The sequence below is a fragment of the Serpula lacrymans genome, assembly GCF_000218685.1.
Source record: "Serpula lacrymans var. lacrymans S7.9 unplaced genomic scaffold SERLAscaffold_13, whole genome shotgun sequence".
NCBI lineage: Eukaryota > Fungi > Basidiomycota > Agaricomycetes > Boletales > Serpulaceae > Serpula > Serpula lacrymans.
This window is the reverse complement of record NW_006763302.1, coordinates 1,311,135-1,314,954: the sequence shown is the minus strand read 5'-3', so window position 1 is coordinate 1,314,954 and position 3,820 is coordinate 1,311,135. Positions and strand designations below refer to the sequence as shown.

At 45.4% G+C, this 3,820-nt stretch overlaps 1 protein-coding gene across 1 annotated transcript; it reads right to left on the bottom strand.

Annotated features, from left to right (window-relative positions):
- Positions 1-1,565: 1,565 nt before the first annotated feature.
- Positions 1,566-2,467, bottom strand: SERLADRAFT_442202 (uncharacterized protein; the record flags this gene model as incomplete). Its single annotated transcript, XM_007322738.1, has 2 exons — positions 1,566-2,190; positions 2,325-2,467. The coding sequence occupies 2 exons, from the start codon at positions 2,465-2,467 to the stop codon at positions 1,566-1,568; spliced, it is 768 nt and encodes a 255-aa protein (XP_007322800.1).
- Between the last annotated feature and the right edge of the window lie 1,353 nt (positions 2,468-3,820).

The window sequence follows — 3,820 nt, the reverse complement described above, 5'->3', positions numbered from 1 at the left end:
AGGATGTCAGAAACAGCTTCAGGAAACTATGACAGATTGCTGGGTGCTCAATTTTGATGGGGTTTTGCAGAGGATTTCTGAGGTGCTCCACAGCCTCCTGGCTCAATTTGTTAATAGGGTCATCAAAAGATGCATCCTGTACCAACATAATAAATTGCATCTCTTGCTGTATTTGTGGAAGGATGACAGAAGCTGTAAGTTGGTCTATAACAAGACCCAGAGGCTTGCAGCAGAAAACGCAGGGGGGAGGCATCTGGTGGTGGAAATTTGGATAGAATTGGTGCCTTGTTTAGCTGTAAACATGGTGGCCTTGTTAAAAAGGACTCAGTAGTAAACAAAATATATAACTCACTTGAACGGCAGAACTTTTAGCGTGTTTGCACCATTTGGCATAATTTGCCCAAGCGCCTTTGTTGACACGTTTAGATGAGGCTGTGTGCTCCTACACTGCTGGGGCCTGCACTTGACTCAGCCTGCTGGGAGTCATACAGGGCTGTGAGGTTGGGAAAAGCCTTTTCCATCCAAATCTTCTGTTTCTCATCTTTTGTAGCTTCAGCTAGGTGCCAATACCAGGTAGACCTAGAAATTTGGTGAGCTTTACCCTGACTGTGTTTTATGCAAACACAAGTCAAGCTTTTGTTGGGGTCTTCAGGTGCAAAGTGATTTGTTTGCATTTAATTATGCTGGAGGGAAAGAAGTCATTGAAGTAGAAGAGCCCAGTGTCAAGAACAAAGCTTAAAGGAAGTGTCTAACCACTTGCTGAGAGCTATCAGAGACTGGAAACTAGAGTCCAATGTGAGTAACTAATAAAACTAAGTGAAACTTAGCCGCTGCCCAAGAGGCTATAGAAACAATATTATTATTTACCTAAGTGAAACTATAATAGATGTTAGTTTAAGGTAATCTCTAATAAATGTAATGTAACATACCTCAGCCGCCGCCCGAGAGGCTATAGAAACGACTGAGGAATTCCTATACTAAACCCCCTACTACTTATAGTCGGAGGTGTGTTACGCACAAAATGCTTAACAAAGTCTGAGGGTTCGTCGAGGTTTTATAAAGAGACTTATCCGAAGACAAGTTCAAGAACATAGTTCTGAGTGGCGGTTTTCCAACAAGAGTTGGTCTTCTTCTGAGTAGAAGTCTGATCTTAGGAGTCTAGCTTTGTAAGCGTAAACTGCGTAGAATTGTATTAGAGAATACTACTGCTTGTTACATTGTATTTATAATGAAAAGGAATCGGTGATAGGAGTTAGGTCCTATCTAGGGCAGGTCCGTCTGTTGAGGACTAAGTACTATAATAGGTACTGTGAATGCGAGAGGAACGGAAGTGTACGTGAAGGAAATGAGTCATCGGTCCAATGGTATAACCAATGAGTAAAAAGAAATGAGTAGTCCTTAAATGTCCAATAGAGATCGTAACATTACCCCCTTACTTATTAGATGAGGTGTCGGATTGGGGAGTGGTTAGATTGTCATCTCCCATGTCGTACGTTCCTGCGTACAACTGATTGATCATGGCTGTGTTGTTGTCTACGTTGATTGGGTTAGAGGGAGAGCCAGTTTCAGGCCTGTGCATTGCGCCAGGCGGACTGTCTTTCTTTCCCTTCGACATACGAGACTGCCGCTTCGATGGAGTTTTGGCGGCGGGGATCTGGAGTATCACCTCTTGCCGGCCGCGTCAGGCTCCTCGTTGGTTCGTCAGGCGACGGGTTTGGGTGTTTGGCACTGGTCGAGGTGGAGATGATGGGGGAGATGGTGGTTTTGGGTTCGACCCAATGGAACGGGGACTGAAGTGGTTCGACCCTTGTGAGATTGGGCTGGTTGGGACGGTGGGAATATATTTTTCCTCCGACGGGATGGGTGGAGGTCAACGGGTGACGATGTGGTAAGTGCGCTCCGGGGTAACACTGGTCTGATCTGGGTGCGACGGGGACCGGAGGGACAAACCGGGTGGAGGAGTACTCGTATAACCGTCTCGCTCTATCCGTGTGCAAGCTTCGTTTAGCAATGTCCTCCCGCCTGATTCCAAATATTCCTTTGCCGAGTCTATCTGCCCATTCAAGGAGCTCATCCTCAAGCGTCATTCCAAAGACTCCAAAACTAACTTTTCCATCCGGAGTGCCCGACAGATACTCGAGTCCTGACTGTTGAGCTGCAAATGCTCGCTTTCCAACAAATGTATTGAGTCTATGGCTTTTAGGAGTTTGTCAGCTACGAGGCCTATGGCAAGGAAGGTATGCATGGAAGAAAGAGCGTAATACGCATGGGGGCAGCATTTTTCAGTCTTGTAAAAGAGATAGGTATAGACGTTTTTTGCTGACATTAGCTCTATGGCATTAGTGATGTCGGCTTGGTTGTGTCGTTGCCCACGGGCGAAAGACACTCGTTTGTTGGCTAGCAAGTTGGCGTCGCCGGGTATTGAGTAGGTGGTGATAGGGAAGCTGGTGGAGTTAGAAGTAGACATGTTTTTGTGTTGAGAGACAGAGGCTTGTTGGAAGTGGGGTGATTGTCTCTTCAACGCAGCTTGTGGTCCTTCTTATAGGCTTCCAGTATCTCCGCAGCATTGGTTAAATGTTCTTCCGGTTCCCATGAGTTTTCAGAATGAGGGTAATGGCGCCATTTAATCAGGTAGCGGCGTCCGCGTTTCCAGGGTTTGTGTCTAAGAATACTTTCTACTTTATATTCCTCTTCTTCGTTAATCAGGTCAGGTGGTGGTCGGATAAAGTTTGGGCCGTGAGTGTTGGTTTCCGTATATGGCGTGAGAAGGGATGCGTGGAAAACATTGTGTATCCTCCAATGGGGAGGCAGGGATAGTCGGTAGTTCACCGGGGAAATCTTTTCTTGGATGTGGAAAGGTCCGATGCGTTTCATGTTGAACTTCTTGTATTCGATAACTTTTTCTCGTAGGTTGGTGTTCTCTAACCACACCTTTTGTCCTTCGGAGAATTGCGTGAACTTTCCATTGTTTTGTTTCATCGTCTTGCTTCTCACGAGTTCGTGTGCTTTTAGGGTGTTTTCCCTTGCTTTAAGCAGTTTGGATAATCGCTTTTCCACTGATGGGATATTTGTGGATCTGTGTTTAGTCGGGATTCCTTGGGGTTCATATCCCATAAGGAGGTAGAATGGCAATTGGTTGTTTGTGGAGTGTGGTCTTTGATTGTGACAGAATTTGGCAGTTGTAAGGTATTTTGCCCAGCTGTGCGGTTGGTTCTGGCAAAATATACGGAGGTAGATCTCCATTCTTGATTGGATCTTTCTGTTTGTCCATCCGTCTGAGGATGATGCGCCGAGGAGAGTGCGGTTTTAATATTCAGGAGTTTGTGGAGTTCTGTGGATACTTCAGAGGCAAACTGTGGTCCCCTGTCGGATATGAGTTTATTGTGTAATCTGAATTGTTTGAAGATGGAATCGTGAAAGATTTGTGCGGTTTCAAGTGCGTCGATGGTTTTATAACAAGGATTACCCCCTTACTAAGTCCTTGGTCTGCCGCGACCATTATACTGTTGTATCCTAAAGATTCTGGTAAATCAGTTATAAAGTCTACGGATAGGTACTTCATTGGTTTGGTGGTCTTTGGGGTCTGGTTTGGGATTAATGGTACAGTGGTGGGATGCGTGTTCACTTTCACTTGTTGACAGGTTGTGCATCCTTTCACGTATTCTTCCACTTGTTTCATCATTCCTGGCCACCAATAGGCCTTTTTGATCAACTGGTAGGTTTTGAGCCTTCCTGGGTGTCCTGCGGACAAGGAATTGTGGTGATCTATGATGATCGTCTTTTGTTCTTCTACTTCGTCAATCAGTAATTTATTCTGATG